At 46.6% G+C, this 21916-nt stretch overlaps 2 protein-coding genes across 2 annotated transcripts; one reads left to right on the top strand and one right to left on the bottom strand.

Moving 5' to 3' along the window:
• Window positions 1–2116: 2116 nt before the first annotated feature.
• Window positions 2117–3984, bottom strand: LOC135815786 (oxygen-dependent coproporphyrinogen-III oxidase-like). Its single transcript, XM_065329126.1, has one exon. It carries the CDS (start codon window positions 3785–3787, stop codon window positions 2687–2689), a length of 1101 nt encoding a protein of 366 aa, XP_065185198.1. The 5' UTR covers window positions 3788–3984; the 3' UTR covers window positions 2117–2686.
• A 1829-nt stretch (window positions 3985–5813) lies between these two features.
• Window positions 5814–20081, top strand: LOC135815785 (cAMP-dependent protein kinase catalytic subunit alpha-like). The gene is made up of 10 exons (XM_065329125.1): window positions 5814–6099; window positions 6176–6237; window positions 6328–6456; window positions 7266–7364; window positions 8804–8886; window positions 9459–9536; window positions 10316–10460; window positions 13428–13550; window positions 17642–17812; window positions 19238–20081. The coding sequence occupies exons 1-10, from the start codon at window positions 6042–6044 to the stop codon at window positions 19361–19363; spliced, it is 1074 nt and encodes a 357-aa protein (XP_065185197.1). The 5' UTR covers window positions 5814–6041; the 3' UTR covers window positions 19364–20081.
• Window positions 20082–21916: the final 1835 nt, after the last annotated feature.

Below are 21916 nucleotides of genomic sequence, written 5' to 3'. Positions count from 1 at the left end.
GGACAAAGCCGAGGACGCCATCAGCGAACTGCTTTGTCAGCCGTTCGTTCTGCCTGAACTGGATGTCATCCCAGCACATAATGTCGGTACTGAATCGTGTGACATTCAAAAAGAAAATGCCAGTAAATTTGAAAAAAATTCGTTGAAAGCCTGTCAAAGAAAATCATTGATCTGGAAGAAGAATTAGCAAGAAAAAGGGAAACTGCAGAAATCTGTTGTGTGTTCCACGCGCCGAACCTGACACATCGGCCTTTAGCATTGACTCTCCTCTCCTCTGGTTGCTTTAAACGTTCTCGGCTAAAACGAGATGTCAACCGGCATGTGGCTCGCCAGCATGGACTCTCTTACCCTGACTCTGGCTCCCTGTCACAAGGGAGTGACGTGGCCCTATGGGGCAGTCATGCTATGGTAGTAGTGTGTGTGTGTGTGTGTGTGTGTGTGCGCGCGCGCGCGCACACACACGTGTGCGTGTGGGTGGGTGTTGGCGCACGGACTGGTGGTGGGTGCGCGTGTTCATGGATGAACAGGTCTATATGTATGCTTGAAATGGTGTGTGAGAGTGCTGTTGCTGTTGTTGCTGCTGCTGAGCCTCTGTCTCTCCTTCTGGCATGTGAACATTGCAATGTCGCGTATTAATTGTGAGGCCAGTCGCAACCACTTTTGCTGAGCGCGTCACTTGTAGATACATGTATACTATATTTTTACTTCGGCCGGGAAGCTCATTGTCCTGTTTCTTGTTCAAACATTAATTGGTACATGTATGCTATGCCATATCAGTATGTACATTTATCCAACAGGTGAATTTTGATACAATGAGCAGCAGTTTCATAGATTCTAAGCCTGTTGCTAAGGTCGTTGCTATGGACGCCATTGTTGTTATTTCTGTTCAGTTTTTAAAAATTCAAAAAAATATTCAGTGATTTTATACCGGTGGGCTCCACTAATCATGCTGTCCAAGTTTGGTGCGATTTGGAGCACTTTGGGCTGTTGCTAGGGTGTTGCTATGGCCTTCTTGAAACCCGTTTTGTGCCGTGCTTCCCATCCTAATTGTATACTTGCCGATGAAGGGTACCCACCCGTATTCAAATGATCATAACTCTGGTTTCCCTTGGCCGATTGCTCTGATTTTTTGGCTGGTTGATAATCACATCCATATCTTTCATTTGAGCCATAATTGCAGTATGCACTGTTGACAACAAAAAACCGCCTGAAATCCCTACTAGTAGTAGTAGTACCAAGAGTACATAACCATGATAACCCCCCGGGGGTTATGTACTCTTGGTAGTACCTGTGACAGTGCGAGTATGAGTCCAGTCGGACTCGACGTCCTCGCATATCGAGAGCTACACTGACTGACAGTCAGTGTAGTCTGTAGATCTACATTCATGCCGAATCATGGTATTTTGTTTGAAGTAACAGTTGAGAAGTCTAAAATAATGATTTAATTAGCCATATGCAATCACGTGACAACCTGAAGTAGCGCTATACACCTCTAGTAGTAGTACTGGGCTCTAGTCTGCTCTAGCGCTACACTTGTAGAGGTGTTTGAGCACTGAGCAGGAAGTAGTAGTCCTGCGGCGTACAATGACATGTTAGGGGCGTCGGAAGGTATTTCAATGTGGTACGGTCAGCCATCTGAAGTACAATTTACTCGTGGGGGAGGGATGGCTGAGCCGAAAATTTGGAAATTTGGAGCCCAAATCAGTGCATTTTATTGAATCGCAGGGTACTTGGGGCAAATAGTGGTACGGTCAACACCGTAGTGACCGTACCGTGTGCGACGCCCCTGCATGTGCTACTCTTCCCTGGTCCTGACGACCTGAGGCGAGCCACTGGGTCAGACTCATGCCTGAATCCTGACCTGAGTTCATGAGGCAGAGTCCGACCCAGGGAGCCGTGTTGGGTTTATACGAGTCCGGCCCTGGTCCGACCTGACTCCAGTCCTGTCCTGGTTCAGCGTACTGAGGGAGTCTAGCTTCTGTGTTCGTGGCACTACATACTAACCACGCCAACGGTCTAGTTTGCTGCCCGCTCTACACTACAGGCTACAGCTCACATATTTCTGCCTGTTGCATTCTGCGCATATACCAGAAACAAGACGAGCGCTTCACAAGAGTCAAGAAATGAAACTGCAATCTTTTGTGGGCTATCAGCACTGGGAACCGACATATATATACAGTTGGCGAGCAGAACATGGTGCAGGCGTTACTAAAAAAATACTCTGGCATTGGCATTGTTGTAACAGGACTCAGGAGAAACTATCCTGAACTGAAATCAAATTCTAGACCGGAAAAGCTAGAATCCGAGAAGAGCAAAAAGCAGTCAAAAATCAAGAACAAAGGCGTATACGTCCAGTAAATAGCTTGTCAGAGATAATAGATTTTCTCTGAGTTCACGGGTCAGCTGCACTATGCAGTAATACGCTGTACACGCTTCCGCGGCATGAGGTGAACGTCTTACACTTACCGCTAAGCAATAAACACGCCACACATTCGCAAAAATCAAGTGCTGCAGATCGCAGGGACCAAGTTGCACAAAGCTCTGCATCATTAGCACGCTGAAAATAAAAGGGAACCTTAAAACGGTGCAGCTTTCTGAGCGATGCAAACACAACCAGAGTGAACTCCAGAGGGAAGCGAGTTGAAACAAACCCAACTCTCAAACGCTGAGTGACAAATTAGCATACTCAAATCCAATCACGGGGATTCTTCAAAACAGCCATCATTTTGCCCTCTGGTGAGTTCGGCTCGGGTTCGTGCATGTACTCCCACCTTGCCTCCAGTGGCAATGACATGAGGATGCTTTCAATGCGAGCGCCGGGAGTGTTGAAACCAAACTTGGTGCCGCGATCGTACACCAGGTTGAACTCCACATAGCGACCTCGGCGCAACAGCTGCCACTGACGATGGCGATCCGTGTACGGATCACGGTAATGACGCTTGACAATAGGAATGTACGACGGGATAACGGACTTGGCACAGGAGTCCACAAACTGATAGCAAGCATCGGCAGATGGCTGATCCATGTCGTCAAAGAAGATTCCGCCAACTCCTCGCCGCTCCCCGCGGAACTTGATGACAAAGTAGTTATCACAGGTCTTCTTGAACCGCTGGTAGAAGCTGGGATTGTGAGGGCGGCACGCTTTCTCCAGGGTTGAATGAAAATGCTTAGCATCGGTTTCATCCAAGTAGTACGGAGTCAGATCAGTGCCACCCCCGAACCACCAAATACGCTGGTTGTCGCTGATCACTTCAAAATAGCGATAGTTGAAATGTAGAGTTGGGACGAAAGGGTTTCGTGGATGAATGACAGAGCTCACTCCACATGCGAAAAATGGAAGCGACTCGCCCTCTTTGAGCGCCGAGTGACCCCTGGCACGCATTTGCTTCACAGCCTCTGGCGGCAAAACACCTTTTACCACTGATATGTTAACTCCAGCCTTCTCAAAGACTTTGCCATCTTGGAGAACACAGCTAATTCCACCTCCACCTTCATTAGGCCTTAGCCACCGATCCACTCGAAACTCCTTTCCGTCGATTTTAGACAACGCGTCACAGAGGTCTTTCTGCGTACGCAATATGAGGCCTTCCATCCTATGCCGCATGTCCCCAGCTGAACTGTCCAGGCTGATATTCGGGGTAATTTGCTGCGCCATGTAAGCAGACGAGGCAAGCATTACGTGGTTGTTCTGTTCCGCGCTGGTCCATCCAGCAACGGCGGCAGCAGCACCTGCAACACAACCTGCCACTCCACATGCTCGAACAGTAAAACTGAATTTGGCAAACATTGTTCCGGAATTTGCCGCAGGCTCGTCACCAGGACCTAAGTCCAATGGCAATGTCTCTAAAACCGTAATAGTTCTACAGGAGTCCTTTGAAGGTTCACTTTATAGCTGCTTTGACTCGCGCGGTCGCACTCTACAAGAACTTGGAGAAGACAACAGCAACTATCCACCTTCTCATTTGCCAAACCACACGTTCAGCTCTGTAGTGTAGTGTAGGGATCCGGGAGCCGTAAAAATTATTTTGCGAGGCACTGACATCAATCATCATGACATGCCATGCATGCCGCCCATGCGCCACTGCATTGGCCAATATTGGTTGCATCATGCATGCATGATATCAAGACAATAGTACATGTACAATCATACTAGTACTACAAAATGTCATTATTTATCACCCCCAAATTATAGTCATAGACCCTGCAATGCTGCATGGTTCGAAAGGTTCAGTGTTGACCAGCCAAACTCACTGAACAGGCCAAAGCAAAGCCAAAATAAAAAGGCCAAACCGATCACCTCGAGATTGTTCATTCGAATATGTTTGACTTTGTGGAAGGAAGCTGGTACTAGTATGTTGAAGTTTGTTCTGAGGCCAGAGTCGATCGAACTCAGCCACCCCTTCGCAGCCGATTACTTTTATAACCGTTCTGATTTGCGTGAATTTTGTAGCTTTTGTAGCTGAATTCAGGGACGCATATGGAATGCAGTGAATGGGATACAGTATTCGGTCTTTGACCACTTGCTGGTACATGGTGAGCTGATCCGTATAGTAGATCTACTCAACTCCCACCGCTTTTTAGTTTAGCTTGCATCTGCGCCTTGATCCTTGAAGGGTGGTGGCGTTCCCACGGATGCGGAAAACTTGGCCTCTAGCTGAGTCTGGCGCGAACCGTGAATTTTTTTAATTCAGGGACGCGTCGACGCGGGACATGTACATGTCGACGGCACAACACTTCAGCAAACGTTTCAATGTACAATTTTGTTTGCATGAACACGATACTCTAGACTGGGTTTATTCAAACAATACGACATGGAAAGAAGGAAGAAAACCAAAGATACAAGGGATGAATTGAAACTCGACGATAGAATCAAAATGAAAATTTGAAAAGTCTAATCCTAAGAAACTCAAGGCAGATGTAACAAGGTTGTGTAAAAGATTCAACTCGATCCCTACATATTATATTATGTAGACGAATGCTTCGAAGGATGTAAAAGGCTGGGCGTAAATCATTCATGCACACTTTACATCGGCCCCTGAACACGATACTACTTTTTTGGTTTGGTATATTGTCTGTCTTGCTCGTAATGTTCCTCAATTGGAACTTGGATTTGGAAGTGTTAGAAGCTGTATGGTGTACACATTCACCAGCGCCAACTAGCCCTTGGCGGATAATGCTCGGCAGATTGGCAAATTCTGCTCGAAAAGCAGTGAAATTGGTAGAAAAATACAAACCTTATGCCGTTATGGCCGGCACTTCCTGCTCCATTTCTTTATCCACATACCCCGTCATGTCCATGAAAGTTTGAAACATCCCAGAAGAAGTTCCTCAGCAGTACGGATAGATATAGCGCCAACCAGACTTCTGCCAAGTAATTCTGGCATTCGAGCTGCGAGAGGGATAACAGAAACACGTGGAGAAGATCAATGCGTACATGTATTACAGTCTGTGGCCATGTGGTACCGCGCGCGGCCGCGCGTGACCAGTGGTGACCGTACCCGTAGCTCTACCGAATGCATGAAGATCATGCAAAATGGGAAAAAACTACGCGATCTCGTCGACGCGTTCTTTTCGCAGATACAAATATGGCCTCATCAGTCAGCGGCCACAGCCTACACAGGTGCCAGACTGCCAGTGCAGTAGCAGAGTGTGATGATCGGATCTACTCGTATGTGATTCAGCTGATCACAATCAACGAGAGCTGTGCTAGCCTGGCATGCTGTGTATGTCAGTGTGTGCATGTACATGTGATGTCCTCCTCCGACTTCACTCATCACTCACTGACTCAGATCGCAGATCGAGTAGCCTTCACTGTCTTTTGTATGCTTGGCCTTTGAGACTGTACAGTGACTGTGAAGACTGAAGGCTGAAGTGCTCGCATTTTGACTTTGGGTTAGCTACACTTCTTGGCGGAGCCTTTTGTTTAGTCTCTAATCTTCCTCCCGGAGCATAGGCATTAGGTGTTGGAGCACTATATGGGTATCTTCTAGATAGGCTGAGAGCTTTTTATATTTTCTGGTCGGCCGTTGTGAGAGGCAACGATGGGCCAGTCAGGTTCATCGGCAGCGAAACGCGGTGGACTTTCTGACAAAGAGGCTGGTGAGTCTTCACCATCAGTGTTTGCTGCAGTAAATTAGGCGTTGGTGACCTACATCTCTTTGTATTCTTTGTACAGTTCGAGACTTCTTGGTTCAGGCGAAGGAAGACTTTCAGAAGAAATGGGACTCACCAGCGAAGGTTTGTGCTTTGGAATGGAATGTTTGCAAACCTTTGAACTCTTTAGTCAAGTGGGAATACCTATGTGTATCCCGCTCTGTTACACTTCAGAACACTGCTCATCTGGATGACTTTGACCGTCTGAAGACTCTCGGAACAGGTTCCTTTGGGCGAGTGATGCTCGTCCAACATAAGAAGAATAAACAGTATTTCGCTATGAAGATCCTGGAGAAGCAGAAGGTGAGTTTTATTTGTCCTTTCCGTACCCGGAATGTTTAGAGCTGCAGCAGCAGCATCAGCAGCAACATTCTTGCCGTGTAGAACACTATCATGGCATCCCAGGCGCGTAGTCCCACGCAAAACGCTCATGTTGCACACTGACTTGTAGCTGTGTGGACATCGTTGAGTATTTCTTTGTGTGGTGGGTATGAAACATGCTGATCCCATTCCTGTAGCGACTGTTTCTCACGAGAATGATGGTAAAATGCTCCGCGTGGCTGTACCATACCTCATCATGAACAATCCTCACTCTCACTGGCCTCAGCGTGATGGGGGATGAAGTGGGACCGTGTGGTTCAGTATCGCTAGGGTGCATTTCATGATCTTATCACTTTCTCTCTCTCTCTCTCTCTCTCTCTCTCTCTCTCTGAGCATATCCCACTAAACGGAGCGATATCTGTACCGGATTTTGTGATTGTAATGCTTGTGCATTGGAGCATATCGCTGTCAGCTTCTTCATTTCAGTAACGGTTCTGTTGAGTTGGTGACTGTGTACCAGTAATTATTACTTGCTTGTGTATCCGTGCATGGACCTTACAGGTCTTATGAAAAACAACATTACTCTGAAATCAAGGCATCCAACTGGGATGTTTATAGGAGATAGACCAGAACTATGATAATGGTATTGCATATCTGAAAGTCATAGCCAGTATTCTTATTGTTTTGTGTAATGCTACCTAATGCACATTTCAAAAACCCGACACTACCAGCAACCTGGCCTTTATAAACACTTCTTGTGCTTTTTATTGTCATGTTTACGTTTTATCCAGGTTGTCAAGCTGAAGCAGGTTGATCACACTAACAATGAGAAACGTATTTTGCAGTCAATCGAGTTCCCGTTCTTTGTCAACCTTGCATACACGTTCAAGGTTAGTATTCATGGCATGTTGTGCTTGATTAGCTATGTTATATTGTGCTCTTATATTTTGCACTTCCTGCTCCGAGATGTATTTGAATTCCTTTTACCTCACCTGTCCTGGGACGGTACCCTGTCTATGACGCAGAAGACGTTCCCATGTACGTGCATCACGCGGCATGCTGGTTCAACTCCTTTTCAATTTAACTTTTGCTGCCCACCCATACATTGAATTGGTCGAGTTCGGCTAATTTGAATTTTATGCAAAGCCATGCTCGCCATGACGCATAGCAGCAACCCACGAGGAAATCCCGTGGCTCACACACGACCCTGGCATGATGCTCACAGTAGCTAAAGAGATCTGCACTGCTCCCTTTTGACTTAGCTGAGATTTGTGCGGTCAAACAAATTAATGACGGAAGTGTTCGCTTGCCATCAGTGCGTAAAAATAAAAAGCTTGCGAGCTGCAATTTTGTTTAGACTGTGAGCTTCTTTTGCTCTCAGATGACTTCTCTGAGGAGGATTAAGCAGTCCTTTGCGCTGAGACATACACCATCTATGCAAATACTTCATTCCAGCCACCACTGTGGGTGAAATTGAACTTGTGAAACAGAACTCCCGTCGTGTATTTTTTGCGAGTAACTGTGGCCCCAGCTGCTGAAGACAATCTCAGTGCAGTGTACCTTGGTGAATCTGCTGACTGTAGTACTGTAGCGGGGGAGACATGGAGAGCGAACGACACAGCAACGGTCACTCAGGCAGTGGATTCAGGACATGAGTGCCAGTTTAGTAGCAAACGCGTATGGCGTATCAGTATTATTTTTCCAGGGTCTAGACGTAGCACCAGGCTTTCAGAAAATCAAAACCTGTACAATTCAAAATGTTCTGGTGTCCGGAGTCATTGGCATTGTTTCTAATATGATGGATTTCATATGAAATGCAGTGGCCAGCAAAGGGTTAGGGTATGACTGACAGCACAGTACAGTATTGCACAGTTCACGACCCAGAAGGCTGTCTCTCTCTCTCTCTCTCTTTCTCTCTCTCTCACTCTCACTCCCCCCCCCCCCCCCTCTCCTGTCTGGATCTTGGATATATAGTGTATGCATGTTGGAATCAGTGTACGGATGTTGGCGGCCATGGCTCATGGTCACAAGAGTGTGATACTGGACGTTACTGTATCCGTATCTTAGTGACCAATTGTGGCTCTTGGGAGTATGTGAAAGAACAGCGCTTTTTTTGGCTGCCAACGTACATTCATGATTGAATGGCCACCTAGGCGTAGCATGCATCTTATGGAAATACAGTCATGGAATATACCCGCATAGCTGTCTTCTTTTGGTAGGGTTTTTTAGTCCATGTACGTGTATGATCCACAATACTTTTTAGTGGCCAATGTTTATTTGCAGATGGCACCATATTGCATCATCATTTGTCTTGATTTTTCTACTGCAGGACAATTCCTATCTGTACATGGTGCTTGGTTATGTGTCTGGTGGTGAGATGTTCTCTCACTTACGTCGCATCGGCCGCTTCAGGTATGGCTTGCTGCTCATTGAGCATTGATTGAGAATTTAAGATGTTGAAGTATAATCAGCGCCTTCATTCTATGCCCCATCCTACAGCATTGCGAATTTGCAATACCTTCATTCTTTCAAGGGGGAAACCCAGGCCTTTAGTAGATATGCCGCAGTCCAGCATTGTGGCCAGGTGCTGTAATAAGACTGACAATGAATATTGAAGCTGGCCTGGCATTTAACACTGGCGTACGTTTGACTGTGCAAATAACAGCTGAAGGTTTGTCGCTATTTAATAGGAGTATGTCAACGGGATAGAGAGCACAACCAACTTGGATGCAAGCTATATCTTATTGCCGCAAGGACTGTTGGGTATGCGGAGTGTGATATTTTGTACTTGTAAGTAAGACTGTGGCACATCAATGCCGTTACGAGGAGACGAACTACAACCAACCAACCTGGCCAGCTCCGCTTTATCAAATACAAGTGATGGGGAAGCTAGCATTTCTTGCTGTGTGTCCAATGATTACGAGCGCATGCTTTATCTCAGTCCTCTAACCTACACTCTACTCGTTTTTCTTGTTGACCTCCAGCGAATCACATTCTCGATTCTACGCTGCTCAAATCGTCCTTGGCTTTGAGTACCTGCACTCACTTGAGATTGTGTACAGGTACGTATCGCGTTGTGTATTTCTACTGTAGCCCTCTAGGTTGAGTGTGTGGAGGGTAATATTGGCTTGGCTAATAATCATGTTTGTCCCTCTAGCGGGTTGCCCATAGGACTGGTGCTTAGTGCCTTTTCAAGTGTCCTATACTGATTCTTTGTCTGGCTACCACTTCATATCACCAGCTGCCTGGTTTCCTCCCAAGCTGGTTTAGGCAAAAAGGGGGGGGGGGGGCAAGAGTACCTTTCTTTCTGGGTATCGTACATTTTACTGCCGACAGATGTCTCCAGACTTAGCTTGACTTCCTAGCTGCTGCTCAGGCGACATACTGAATCTTGACCCAGCTTGTCAAAATCATTGTTCAGCAAAGCTATGTTTTTGTACGGTTGCAATAAATAGCTACATTGGAGGGGGGGGGGGGGGGGGGAGATCTTATGCAATATTGTTCTGTATGACGGTGCTCCGTTGTTCACTGCAACATTTGAATTCACCGCATGTGTACACGAGAGGATGTCATTGTAGAGGCGGGTCATGCAGTGTGTAAATGTCTTGTTCGGCATGAGAGAACGCACGCCCTGCACCTCTATAAACGTTTTTCGCCTCGAAAGGATGCGTACCACAGCGACCTTGTCACGGAATGCCACTATGCGCATAAAAGCGGTGCTGAATGCAGTGCTGTGTAATTTGAGTATGTAGTGTGAAGCCAGCTACTCTGGGCTAGAAGTAGGATCAGCCCTGCATCATCCTTTATCTGTGCTCCATCTTGTATTCCTGGTGTTCTACAGAGATTTGAAACCAGAGAACATTCTCATTGATGAGAAAGGGTACCTCAAAGTGACTGACTTCGGCTTCGCAAAGAAGATCAAGGGAAGAACGTGGACGTTGTGTGGCACGCCCGAGTACTTAGCACCTGAGATTATCTTGAGCAAGGTTCGTTTGCCTTTTGATTTTACTTGGGGGGGGGGGGGGGGGGGCATTATTTATCTTGGTGGAATCAGAGTATTTGACCCCCTTCCATGTGCGCAACTCTGAACTCACATCGCATTTTCCAGCATACGGCATAGGCCAGCATGCGTGCTGTCTAGACACCTGCTCTGATGACTCACATGAGCTGGGTGGGGTTCTATCAGGGAGTGCTACTTTTACTACTTCACTGCTCGGTAAAGCAGGTTTACGCACAGCGTGAAAACTGCCCCACATGATATGCACGTTCGCTGTAGCCACACCCTATAGCAAACCCATGAAGAGTTGTACGCTCTTGGGGAGTTATGTACTCGGGGTGAAGTGAGTGAAGGTTCCCCTTTTTTTAGGAGGTGAAGACTTCTCTCCTGGCTATGTAGTGTAATACCACATGCAAATACCACTTGCATTAGCTCCAATTTAAACTTCACAATCTCCGGATTTTTGTTGGTTAACCTTTTGAGCACGACACTACCTGAATGCCTCCCCACGGCAACACCTGCAAAAGTGGCGTTTTTCCTGTGAAAGTACTACCTGTTCAAGGATCGATAACTTTACCTTCCCTTGGACGAATTCCACGATCTTGAGCTTCCTGGAAAGGCCTTGAGACGAGGAGCAAACTAGTTCCAAACTTAGCTCGGAGCGAAACTAAACGCCCATGCTACAGTCTGGCAAACTTCACCCACGCGCTCGACAGACTTGAGCACGGGCAAGAGACCAAATCCTCAGCTGCCATTTCGCCCTCCTTGCTCGTATCGAGCTCAAATTTTTTTGAGGACTCCCGAGATCCGCCACCATCATTTGAATCTAGTTTCCATGGCAGCAGGTAGCGCAAAAATGATCGAAAATGATCAAAAATGAAAAATACGCGTTCTGCAAATCGCGCAAAAAATTCTCTTTGAATTTGCCGTGTTGAGTCGCATATCTCAACAACCCGGGGTCGTATCGCTTCGGCGATGGTTTCTATCGCAAGCTGAGAGTTTTCTCTTCCAGATACATACTTCGATCGTGAGAATCGACCAAGAATTGACTGAGTTACGATAGTTTGAACGCACGCGATCCAGACAAATCGCGTATATGCGCGATGTACACTCAGGACGTAATATTACGTCCTCCGTGGTGCAGTGGTATTCTGAATGACGTATTATTACGTCCTTCGTGCTGAACAGGTTAACAACATATGCACCAGCGCTTTGGCCGAGTGGTTGTGGGCTTGCCTGCGAATCACAAGGTCCCGAGTTCGAGACCCGCGCTGGGAGCAGGGAGCGTGTACTGTGCTAGCAAATGCGGCGATGCATGCGTGAACCACTTTACATGCAGTGAACTGCGCCGACACCCACGGTCAACTGGGTACTCACTACTCGGAGTGAGGGTAACATGGATGCAGCTAACGAGGTTAGCCCCCCTTGTCGGGCATTGGTTGTGAGACTTACCACCTCACCCTCGCCGTTAGGCGCTGCATCTGCCACCCTGGTAGCACAGGCATGGTGGTGGCCTGGCACATGCGAAACTTCCTAAGCTGGTTGTGTTTCTCAACACAATTGTATCGCCGGTGGTAACGCGGACGTGCAAACTTTACTTTACTTTAACAACATGAAATGTTAACAAGTTGTGGACTTCTAAACCGACAACCGACTGTGCATTGCGTACATCGTTTCTGTAGATTACGAAATCAAAATTTCAATAGCATACCCTGTGGTGCTGCCTTCTTGTTTTCGTGACCTTATGTTTCACCTGCTGCCTAATTTGGGAGAGATATGTGCACTGTATGAATGGAATATCCCTGTATGGAGGTGTGCATGTGTGTTTAGTTGCTGTTCTCCTTATTGAGTTGCAAGTGTGCTCAGTTTATTTGACTGATTACTATACTAACCCTTTAGGAGTCAAATTAAGTGCACTGTGTGTGACTGAAATGCCCCTATTTGGATGAGTACATGCATATTTGGTTGCTGTTATCCCAATTGAGTTGCAAACATGCTCGGTTTGTGTGGCTGATTACTGCATCGAGTTCGATGCTTTCGAGTGGGAAAACTAAAAAAAGGCTGTAACTCCGGCACAACAAAGAAGAGGAAACCCGTTGGGTGCAGGAGCATAATGCGGTAAAAATTGAAATGCCTTGGTCAACAGGTCTTTCAATTGAAAACTGGACAAGTTAGTCTATTGAACATGCACTGGGTGTCAATGTATGGAACGATCGGTTTCGAGTCGACAGCAGCATGTTTTTTTGTGTTGTCGCCATTAGTCCACCATCAGCTTGGCATAGTACGGAGGATTAGGCAGACGAAATTCGCGTTCGTGTTCGCGAACATTTTTCGGCTCGCGAACTAGATTGCAAACTTCAGCATTTCTCGTTCAGAAAAGTAGTCGAACGAAACACGAATCACTGATTCGTGTCAGGACAGTCCTAAATTTACTACGCTGTACTGTCTGTAGTACCAAGAGTACATAACCCCCAAGAGTGTGCAACTGCCTGCACAACCTCTATGCAGTGCTGCGACGGCAGAACTTCACATCACGTGACATGGTTCAAAAGGTTACACTGGAAAACAGTGCAAAGTGATCACAAGAGAGTTGTACCCAAAGCTGGGTTTCGTACAACCCTGTATCAATCATGCACTGAGTGCAAATAATGTGTACGGGTTCATCACGTGATGTGAAGTTCTGCCGTCGCAGACCCCATAGCTGGAGTTGCACACTCTTGGGGGTTATGTACTCTTGGTAGTACACAATGACTTATGTACATGTACGAAGTGTCAACGTCATGCATGTGCGAATTCTGTTTGCTAATCCTTCTCATACCGCGGATTCCGTCACTGAGTTCGACTTTCCTTGGAGTGCGAACACGAACCCGAATTCCATCTTGCTAATCCTCCGCATTGTGGCATCTTTTCTGGTTGACTATATTGTATTGCATTGACTTGTTTACTTGCGATGCAGGGCTACAACAAGGCTGTAGACTGGTGGGCGACAGGCGTGCTTATCTATGAAATGGCCGCTGGGTATCCGCCATTCTTCGCGGATCAACCCATCCAAATCTACGAGAAGATCGTCAGCGGAAAGGTATGTGTAACTGGGGTCTGTCTGCCTGATCAAATATGGCTATGAAGCTGGGGTTATCGAAATAAGGATGCACACTAGTACTTATATGGTCGAGAGCCTAAACTTTGCTGTTCCTTCTGGCGACGTCCATAATTTGAGGATCGTCGCATCATCATGATTGGATCTGCTGCCGAAGTCAGATGCATGATCCTGTAAAACTGGAAAATGTCGGTGACTTCGGTACAGGTAATTTTTACCTAAAATAAAACGCGACCTAAAAGTCATGCCACGCAGTGTGCAAAATGCATTTTTGGATCTGGAAAACTGGTTTACCGAAATTTTCGAACTACCAAACCGTTAATTTTGGGAAATACCGAAAATTCCCGTTTTTACAGTAACCTCAGACCATCTGGTAAAAGGAGAGCGATCGCTCTCGCGCGCCTTCGCTCTCCTTATTTTCTTTTAGGGCGCACTTTTCGTCGCGCGCCTTGAGAATTTCGAGCGCATCCGCATCACTATGAAGTTAGTTCTGAAAACACTCAAATATTTCGTAACTCGGCTTTCCCTGAACGGAATCGAGTAATCGAAAGATCTATTCGCATTAGAAAGTTCTCAGCTGTCGGCTCCAACAAATCGGAAGTCGATCCGAGGTCCAATAGTGGAGTTACGGCACTCGCAGGGTATTTTACGTACCGTTGCAAATTTTCACTTCCGCACACATAATGTTGACATAACGGATTTCCCTCTGTTGCGTGACAGTCCGGGCATGCATAGACCTGTGTACGTGTGACGCCAGGCAAGGGTCTTTAGCTGTCAGCTACAGAACAAAGCCTCAAAAGGAGCGCTCTACGATGAATACCACAAGAATACCATGGATCTTAGCGAATTGTCTCAATTTCCCATTGCGTGTGTCATTGTCCCTGATGAAGGGAAACTAAAGTAATTAGTTGTGGTCCGAACAGCTTTCATTTGTAGTGCGTACGGCGATTTTCCAGAACGAATTTGGCAGCTATTGGGTATTGAATCCGATTGGGGTATGGCAAGATGTTGAAAAAAAACCCGTATTGTGCTCGCCTTGGATAGATAAGGCGAGCGACTTTTTTTGGGGGGGGGGGGTAGTGGGGACTGCTCTCCCACCACTCTCCTTGAGAGGATAGCGAGAGTGATTGTTCACTCTCCTGGACTTTTCTTACACGAAGGTCTGAACCTGTTATTGTATGGTCATAATGGATGGCTGCTGGACATTCATAGGCTCTGTGACGAAGCGACAGAGGTATTCAGACACAAGGCTCGGGTGTAGTCATCACGTACAGACTTGTATTCTTCAAAGCTGATCTTCACTACAACTAAACAGAGTGCGGGCGCTGGCCGTATCGTCTTAACTTGCCCTACGAATCAGTGTAGAACATCTAGACTCCATATTGACTTACTGCCACAATCTTCAAACGCAACGATATAATCATCTGAGCTTGATGAACGTCGGCGTCGAAGTATCGGTGTCTCGTCGGGCGTATCGTTCGTGGTCGTTGTCGAGGCTGTGGGCGTGGTCGTTGTCGAGGAGGCGGGCGTGGTCGTCGGAGCGGTGGTCGGTAAGTGCGGATATTCAGGCGCTGGCGAATAGCCGTTATCAGTTCCTCTGCCGATGGAGGGCGCGGTGGTATAATAAGGTGGCGACGCGCGGCGTCCAATCGTGCCGGCCTGATTAGTCCGGGCGTCGGTGGTGGAGATGGAAGTACGGGCGTCCGCGGCGACGGCGGCGACGGTGCTTGCCGCACCCAGTCATCGAATTCCAGCGGCGTCCCCCATGGTTGGATATCCCATGGCTCTAGCATGGCGCAATTCGGATGCGGCGGCGGCGTTTGGGGCGGAGGTGGAGGCGGAGGAGACGAGGGCGGCAAATTCGGCGGAAGCGGAAGCAAGAGGGCTGCTGCCATTTCTTCATCAGGCGAAAGAGACATACTCGCTATCATGGTGATGAGTGAAGCCCCACACCCAGGACGAGAACAACGAAGCAAAAACAACCGACCACACACACCAAACAAACCAACACCGAATTAAAGGACACTTATCGGTAAAGAATATTAAATTAAGTCGGAGGGCGAGAACGAGTATTGTACGTGTGTGTAGGTGCAGCAAGTGTTGGTCGTGGAGGCGCAGCAAGAGTTGTTCGTGTAGGCGCAGCAAGCGGTGTTCGTGCAGCAGGTCCCATTTGCGTCAAACATTTCCGAAGGCGATTTCGATGGACTGTGCAAGGCCGATGGCGGATAGGACTCTCAAATCGAGGTTCAATCGCATACGTAACGTCTGTCGGTTTCTTTACAATTTCCCAAGGTCCCGACCAATATTTGAAAAATTTAGGCGAAACTTGAGGCGGCGGATGTCGATGTAACCAAACTCGGTCACCTACATTCAATGGACTAGCGCGAGATTTTCGATCGTGACGGATTTTGGAACAACGTTGACTAGAATCGAGATGTTGTCGAACCAAATCGTACGAGGAACGCAACTTTGAAACATGTTCTGTCGCAAAAAATTCGTGCGTTTCAGGAAGTGAGTCGGCAGGCGGAGGACACAAAATATCGAGAGGCATATGTGCCTCGCGACCAAACATTAAAGAATACGGCGTAAAATTCGTAGACGCGTGAACACTTGTATTGTACGCTAACATCGTCGAAGGAAGTAGCTCGTCCCAATTCGAATTGGCCTCGTCAACAAAAATCTTCAAAACATTCTGGATCGTTCTATTCGCTCTCTCAACAACACCATCGCCCTGCGGATGATACGGAGTCGTTCGTGATTTATCAATGTCAAGACGTAGGCATAGCTCGCGAAACAATAGTGATTCGAACTGCTTACCCTGGTCAGTGTGAATGCGCTCAGGTAAACCATGGCGAGACACAAACTCTTTTACAAAACATTGAGCGACAGTGCATGCACGAATATCTGGCAATGGATAGCATTCAGTCCATTTTGAAAAATGATCAACAACCACGAGAATATATGCATTTTTTGACGATGAAATTGGCAGTGGGCCCATCAGATCCATTGCAACTAGTTCGAGCGGTTTGGAAGAAGCCAAATGTTGCAAAGGTGCACGATCAACTGGATTCTTTGCTTTCGAACGCTGACAGTCGGTACACCTGCGACAAAATTCGTCAATCTCAGCGCGAAACCCAATCCAAAAATACTTTTTCGCGACTAATGTAATCGTGCGTCTTGTGGCGAAATGGCCGGTCACTGCTGTCGAGTGCGCTTCACGAATAATACGACTACGAAATGTGCGAGGAACAATCAATTGGCTAGCATTAATCTGAAGTCTTCGATAAACCAAACCATTGTCGACAAAAAGTTTACCTTTTTCGGTCCAGAGAGCGCGTGCGCCTGGACGAGTCGGTTGCTTATTGCGGTTGTCGCTTTGTAATAGGTTTTTGATTTCTTTAAGATCTTGATCGTTGTCAGTAGCTTCTTGCCATTCCCTACATGCCTCATCACTGCCTAGAAAATGTAGCGAGTTAATCGTGGGCGACGCGTCATCGACAGGGTATCTTGAAAGACCATCTGCGTTTCCGTGTTGTGCGCCCGGGCGATGTATCCATGCATAATCATATTCCGACAAATGTTCGATCCAACGGGCAACTTGTCCCCTTGGATTTTTGAAAGTACGTAGCCATTTCAACGCTTGGTGATCGCAACGAATGACACAGATGATTGGAGCAACTGCAAGATGTGTCTTCGACGTTTGCTCGTCAGTGTTATGGGAGACGGACCCGGCGTAGGTGAATCATGAAGCATCTTACTCGACATCCAGTTCTAACAAACTGGTCAGGACTTAGTTGCGTTCACTGGTGATGTACACCCGGCATTGGCCTTCGTAAACAGCCGCCATGACAAGTCCACATGAAGAACACCTGTATCTCTCTTCATGTATAACACGAACGAGATGTTCATAAATGAAAACATGGGTATTATCAATAATACCCCATTTTGGGGGTAGGGTGTGTACCTGTTCCAGAACTGGCTTTATAAATACTATTGCTGTTGGGATTTCTGTGTTACTGAAGACCTACAGGGAGTGCAAAGTCACTTTTCCCTATTGTTTGTTGTTCTGCTAGGTGCGGTTCCCGTCACATTTCACGCAGGACATTAGAGAACTGCTGCGCAACCTTCTTCAAGTAGACATCACGAAACGATGGGGTAATTTGAAGAATGGCGTCAGTGATATCAAGGACTGCAAGTGGTTCACTGGTGCACCCACCGACTGGATTGCAATCTTCCAGAAGAAGGTAAATTGCTAATGGTGCACAGTGCTACAGCTGTTGTCACGCATTGCTGTGCTTGTCCGTGGGTCTACTTGGGTTTCACTGCACCCGTAATCCTTTCAGCATCGCAAGGTGTGGATTCCAGCCCTGCGAGTGGGAAACGATACTGTATCTTTTGAAAATGCTAATTAATGCGAGTCGCATCCTTGTAATACATACCTCCAATCCAGACAGCTGTCGTATACTGTCCGATCTTATGTACTTTGAGCTGTCAACCTCAGCACCTTGCATGCACTCAATGCTTCGACAGAATGTGCTTGCACCAACCTGGGGATAATCAGTGTGTCGTGCCATGGACGTGGTCGCTGATTTCCTCGGATAAGCAGGAATTTCTAAGCTGGTGGCACTCAAAATGACCATATCCAACAGCAGACCTGAAGTCGTAACATGTCCATAATCCTTATGCCAGGTTTCGACCCGCATAAACCATTGACTGTTGTACTATGAAGCGCTCGAGTACTCCAACGGGATGTGGTACGGGGTGGTGCTGGTTGTGATGAAACGTACCAGTATTCTTTCGAAACTAGACCCAATGAACGAGTGAATATTCCTCATTTTATTTATTGTCCAGATGAGTTACTACGCCCCTCTCCATCGGCACACGTGCAGACACTTACACGCACACCGAAACAGGCACTAGAGTTTTGTAATATCTGTCAACAGCAAGAGTACATGCCGTGTTGTCACAATCATGCATGCACTATCGACCGAACCATTGTAATGTTAGGGCGCATTCACTCGGGCGGGTTTGGCGGGAAACACAAGTGGCATTCACACGCGCATTTCGTGAAAAGAGGTTGTAGTGTTTTTGTTCATTTGATATGGTTGAGAGGAGATACTAATTTCAATTCTACAATGACCTTTGATTCGAACCATAGGCACTTTTTGGCTGTTGTTGACGGAGATTTTGACCTTGCGGTTAAGATTCTACCACATCCTGATGAAAACACAACGCATGCTATGTCCAAGCATCCACACGGTACGTTCGCAGAGATTTCTTGCGTAGGTAGTCGTCAGCTTCACCAAGGGATGCATACGCATCAGCAACGCAGTGCCACAAAGTCACTTTGGTTTCCCGCTATCCTTTCTGGTTGGCCGTTATCCTGTGGATCAACCACCACCACCTGCGCTCTCTCTCTCTCTCTCTCCTCATAGATGATAGAAGGTGATGGTCCGCCATTGCAGATGACATTCATTGCTGGAAAGAGTGAGCGCGAACACGGGGAGAGTTATAGGCAGGAGGACCAGCTCTACGCCATTGAGACCCGTTCGTCCATCTGCAGGGTTATAGGATATCGGGGGTGCACGTACACTGTACGTGTTGCGTTTTTTGCCTTTCTTGATGCAAGACTTGCATGTTTCGTTCTCTCCTTCCTCTTGTGTTACCAGATCGATGCACCTTTCATCCCGAAGACAAAGGGAGCTGGCGACTGCAGTAACTTCGACGATTATGATGAGGAGCCTCTGCGGATTTCCGGCACAGAGAAGTTTGCAGCTGAGTTTGCTGAGTTTTGATTTGGCGGGTGATGGGTGATGTTGTTGTAGAGTATGTTAGATGTTTGGATTTTGGCTTAGGCATTGCTGCACATAACGGAACTGACTGACCGATTCCTTTGCGGTGATTTTGCTTGTCACCTCCGAACTTTCGCTTCTTTTTATGTTGAGAGTGCTCTCGGTTAGTTGTTGGTCTATGTACCAATTTGTATCTCTTGTGTAGGTGTCCTCGTAATTTCATGGAAACTTGTAATCGTGCTCGTTTGCACTCATTGTATACATCACATGTACGCACATCTTGTGAATGTTGCGTAATATGTTTCATCTGCACACGTGCTGCATAGCATGCCACTCATAGGATGACTGTGTCACATGATAGTGTTGGTTTCACTAGTAGACAGGGAGTCTAACTCCTTTTTTTTGTTTTTGTTTTGATACTTCCCTCATGCCTCTTCTGTCTTTGCTCTTTCTTTCTTTTTTTTCTTTTTTCCCCGCGTCTGATCGGCTTGTTATCATCGTCTCTTGGCTACCTGTTGCTTGTCCAGTCACATTAGAGCTCATCAAACGGGCAGAATGGCGAGAATTCTTTGTTTAACGTTTTCGGTACATCTTGCTCCGGATTGCCGTTGTGAATGGCTCGCCACTTCTCACTGTCCATTTTCCCCATTTCATTAGTAGGATTCCCGCTGCTGTTGTGCTAGGCCCAACTTAAAAAGCAAACATGTTCTGTACAAATTAAGCACTTTGTGGTGTTGGCTGATATGCTGCCGTTAGAAGGGCTACGCTCTCCAACGTTGGAGTCAGCTACTGCTTCTTGAAGTAGCGCTAAGCATTCCCATTAAAAAAAAACATCTCTCCACTTGTGTGTCGAGGGGTCCAGTTACTCGGACCCCTCCTTTGGGTGCATTGTCCCACTCCCAGTTCTATGGCATTCACATCTCATGCATGAAACAATAGTAACATACTTCGAAGTAGATAATAACTACATGACAATCATTGTGCACACATTATCTGGCTATTAATTTGTGTACTACCCACACACATCTTGCTTATTCGGGCTAGTCATTGTCCATCACTTCCTGCAATGTCCGTAACTCAAATCGCATACAGTAAAACTCCCCAGTCTACTGGGCATCTTTCTGACCAAGCTAGTCACGAAAATTGGCTTTTCAAAGAGAAACAGTCCCAAAAACTATTGCGGGCTGTCCCTAGCTTTGGAAAAACGCGGACAAACGTTCCAAATTCCGCCGGGAAATGGGGTTATTCTGCGGTATTTTCTGTAGCATATTATAGATGAAAATCTGCAGCACTTTCTGCGGGTTTCCACAATCCTCGTAGAGGATATGACGACTTGTTATAATGTACTTTTTACACTATCCTTCGCCAAGACAAACTTGGAGAAACCTGCACTCACCTATGTATACACTGGCAAGAGAGCAATAGCTTTTCTGCTGCTTTCTGCGTAGTACCAAGAGTACATACCCTGTACTGGGGGTTGTGGTTAGTAATGATTACTAGTACTGCCAAGCGTACATAACCATTGTAATACAGTTGACTGCACTTAAAACGAACTTGCGTATCGAATTTCGTGGTATAGCGAACCGTTGTCCATGTCCCAGTTTAGCTAGTTTGAACCCACAGCGTAAGTACTTACGTGTATTTCTGTTATAATGAACTTCGGCTGTAAAGAACTAGTTCTCCAGCACAATGGTGTTTGTTATATACTGTAATAATTATTATCAGGAGTCGACTTTAATTCTCCTGCACAATGGTGTTCGTTATATCAGTAGTCGACTTTAATTCTCCTGCACAATGGTGTTCGTTATATCAGGAGTCGGCTGTAACTCTCGTGCACAATGGTGTTCGTAATCAGTAGTCTTTAAATCAGGAGTCGGCTGTAACTCTCGTGCACAATGGTGTTCGTAATCAGTAGTCGACTGTACTAGTACGATACGGGCAAAATTCCTCGGGGACAACGTGTGATTTCCTTTATTTGAACTTATTTCCTCGGGTGATAGTGATTTCTGCGTAACTTGCCACAGCCACAGAATTTTTTCCAAGGGGACAGGTTTTGGATAAAATTATACTTGCATTCAGTAAGTACGTTCTGAGTTACGGGCAGTGCTCGGTCCCAGCCTGCCCAGATTAGGGGAGTTTTACTGTATGTTTCAATGGGGGAAGGGACAGAGACCTGGCATAATTATGATGCCACTAAGTCTATTACAGTACCATTAACATTGGCAAGGCAATAGTAATCATATTTCCTCTAAAAACTCATCCCCAGTAGAAAGAGTACATAAACCAGAGCGTGCAGGTAAACCAGCCGATGGCGAAGTTTTATTGTTTAGGTCATAGCTTTTGTTGCATCCTGCACTGGTTCACATTGTCATTTCACTGTAGTACCAAAGTAAGTTCTGTCGCGCATTGCTGCTTGTACGAAAGGAGAAAAATGCATGTGAATTCCCATTATCGCCATATTATAATACTAGTATAGGGGTCGTCGCAAAAGTTTTTTGTCGTCCCTGAAACGAACATCATTCTTTTTGTGTGTGTGGGGGGGGGGGGGAGGAGGGA

This window comes from Sycon ciliatum, chromosome 4 (assembly GCF_964019385.1).
Source record: "Sycon ciliatum chromosome 4, ocSycCili1.1, whole genome shotgun sequence".
NCBI lineage: Eukaryota > Metazoa > Porifera > Calcarea > Leucosolenida > Sycettidae > Sycon > Sycon ciliatum.
The sequence above is the reverse complement of the archived record's forward strand: the minus strand, read 5'-3'. Positions and strand labels throughout refer to the sequence as shown.